A 2,350-nucleotide genomic window follows, 5' to 3' on the forward strand; every position below is an offset into this window, starting at 1 on the left:
AGTAACTCAGACTATAGGCACACGCCATTGCTTTTAGAAGAGAAATTTTAGTAAGAGAATGCTTGCACAGTTCTAAATATCAGCCTCACAAACACACCTTTGCCATATAATCCAGTCATAAACAGGTCAACTCATTACGTATATACCCTTATCAGTCACCCATGGAAGCAGTGTGGAAAGAGAGTTGTATGTCTTTCCACTTACTAAGTTATGGTGTTCAGGGACGTTGCAATGCAGCACACCCATAGGGATGAAGGGGATTGAGAAGTTGCGGGGTGGAGGCCCATACACCATGGGGGCCCCAGCAGGAGGTGGGCCATAAACAACAGTGCCGGGGGTGAGAGGTCGGCTATTGTTTGGCAAGGGAGGAGGTGGTGCATACAGGGCCATGCCCTGGGGCACAGGAGAACCATCAGGAAGCACAGTATACATCATGTATCCAGGAGGAGGCACAAATGGGGGTTCTTCTTGGTCATCCAGCTCACTCTCTTCCTGACTATCTCCTCCACTGTCTGCATCTTCAAAGAAACAAACAGAAGAGTTTATTAAACAAAAGAGTGTTTTACCCCCATGGTTTACCAGGTAAACAAATTTAGTAGAAAACAGCAGCATTTAAGCCAAGATACTGGAGATGTGAGAATAAAACTGAAAAAAAGATCAAAACTACTTTTGAAAAGCAGCTCAAAACATGGATTCAAAGTATTTTCTATGGCTGACACTTGAGTTTTTCTTATGTTTATCTGTTGGTTTGTTTCTGCATTCATTAATTTATTCATTAATTTATTAAGTGACCATCTGGGTATCTAATTCATGCTACATACAAGATCTCACAGCACTCAGTGTTTACCACTGTCATGACATTTAACACTCTCCAATGTGATAGCTTACTAACTTATCTGCCCTAAAACCAGAAAATATGTTTGCTGATCACTGACAACAGAGAACCTAGAACACAGGCACACAATAAACACTCAATAAACACTTCCTGGCCACATGCGTGGCTCATGCCTGTAATCCCAGCACTTTGGGAGGCCGAGGCAGGTGGATCACTTGAGGTCAAGAGTTGGAGACCAGTCTGTCTAATATGGTGAAACCCCCATCTCTACTAAAAATACAAAAATTAGCCAGGCATGGTGGTGCACGCCTGTAATCCCAGCTACTCGGGAGGCTGAAGCAGGAGAGAGAATCACTTGAACCCGGGAGGCAGAGGTTGCAGTGAGCCAAGATGGTGCCACTGCACTCTAGCCCGGTGACAGAGCGCGACTCCATCTCAAAAAAAAAAAGTTTCTGAATGAACAAATTCTCAGAAGGTCATATTCACATTTTACAGATTAACAGTTTCAGAAGCTACATAATTAGCCAAAGACCACACAGCTAATAAGTGAAAAAGATTTACTCAGGTCTGACTCTTCCCCCAGAGCTTTGGAAGACAGATCCATAACACTTCATTTTAGGAAGGTGAGATTAATGCCATGAGGCACAGACACAAGACACCATGCTCCAGTATAGTCAAAGAGGCTGCTTAGTCAGCCTGGGTGAAGCAGGGTGGAAGAAAGCTCCATTTAGGAGCATTGTTTGAGGACCTAGGTCTTGCTGAAGGATAAGTAGGCAGCAGCATGGGAGGGGAAGGAGGAAGGACATTCCAGACAGGGTTTAAAACAACGACAAGAGGTCACTGGCCAAGACCAGATCACAGAAGACCTTATGGAGCTAGCTAAGGAGTCTGGACTGTGACTTAGGGATTTCAGGGAATCAATAAAAGGTTATTAAACGGGCAAGAGAAATGCAACTTTCCTATGTGATTTGACTTACCTCTATTTGGAAACAATTTATGTAACCCACTCCTGATGGGAGAATAAACCCAGTATCCTGAGGCAGGGGGAGGTCCACTGCCTTCCTTCCCATCCTGCTGCCCAGGGCATGGTTTTCTAACAGGAGTTGAGGCTGTGTACTTAAGGCCAACACCAGAGTCCTTGGTGGCCTGGGAACTATGGCTGGAAACCTAAAACAAATGACAGCAAAGCACACTATCTATTACAAACGGAAAGGCTGATTTTAAGAAATGTCAAAGTCTAGAGCAAAGTTGAGATGTAGCAAGGTTGAGAAAGAACTTGGTTTCTTTTCATTATCCTTATTTTTCACAGAAGTGAGGTGATTACACAGTCACATAAACTGCAGTTCCATACACAATTCAGTTTATTAACATCCCTCTGGACTTGATCGACATGGCAGTGTCAGGGAAGCCATGCAGAAAGGAGGGCTGTGTGGGTAATGGCTGGGGTCACATCAGACTGGTCTGTGAAAGTGAAGGGCTCAAAGTGTGGTGAAAGCAACCAAATTAATGTCTATT

At 44.1% G+C, this 2,350-nt stretch overlaps 1 protein-coding gene across 1 annotated transcript in view; it reads right to left on the reverse strand.

The window, feature by feature from the left end:
- The window catches only part of CNTRL (centriolin), a 103,731-nt gene that overhangs the window by 35,008 nt on the left and 66,373 nt on the right, over window positions 1-2,350 (reverse strand). Inside the window, exons 23-25 of the mRNA XM_011989522.1 lie at window positions 2,187-2,215; window positions 1,813-2,002; window positions 205-518 (exon numbers count right to left, since the gene is read on the reverse strand). Coding sequence (XP_011844912.1) covers window positions 205-518; window positions 1,813-2,002; window positions 2,187-2,215 — 533 coding nt within the window. The remainder of the gene's footprint in view (window positions 1-204; window positions 519-1,812; window positions 2,003-2,186; window positions 2,216-2,350) is intronic.

Source organism: Mandrillus leucophaeus, unplaced genomic scaffold (assembly GCF_000951045.1).
Source record: "Mandrillus leucophaeus isolate KB7577 unplaced genomic scaffold, Mleu.le_1.0 Scaffold354, whole genome shotgun sequence".
In the NCBI taxonomy this organism is placed as follows: domain Eukaryota; kingdom Metazoa; phylum Chordata; class Mammalia; order Primates; family Cercopithecidae; genus Mandrillus; species Mandrillus leucophaeus.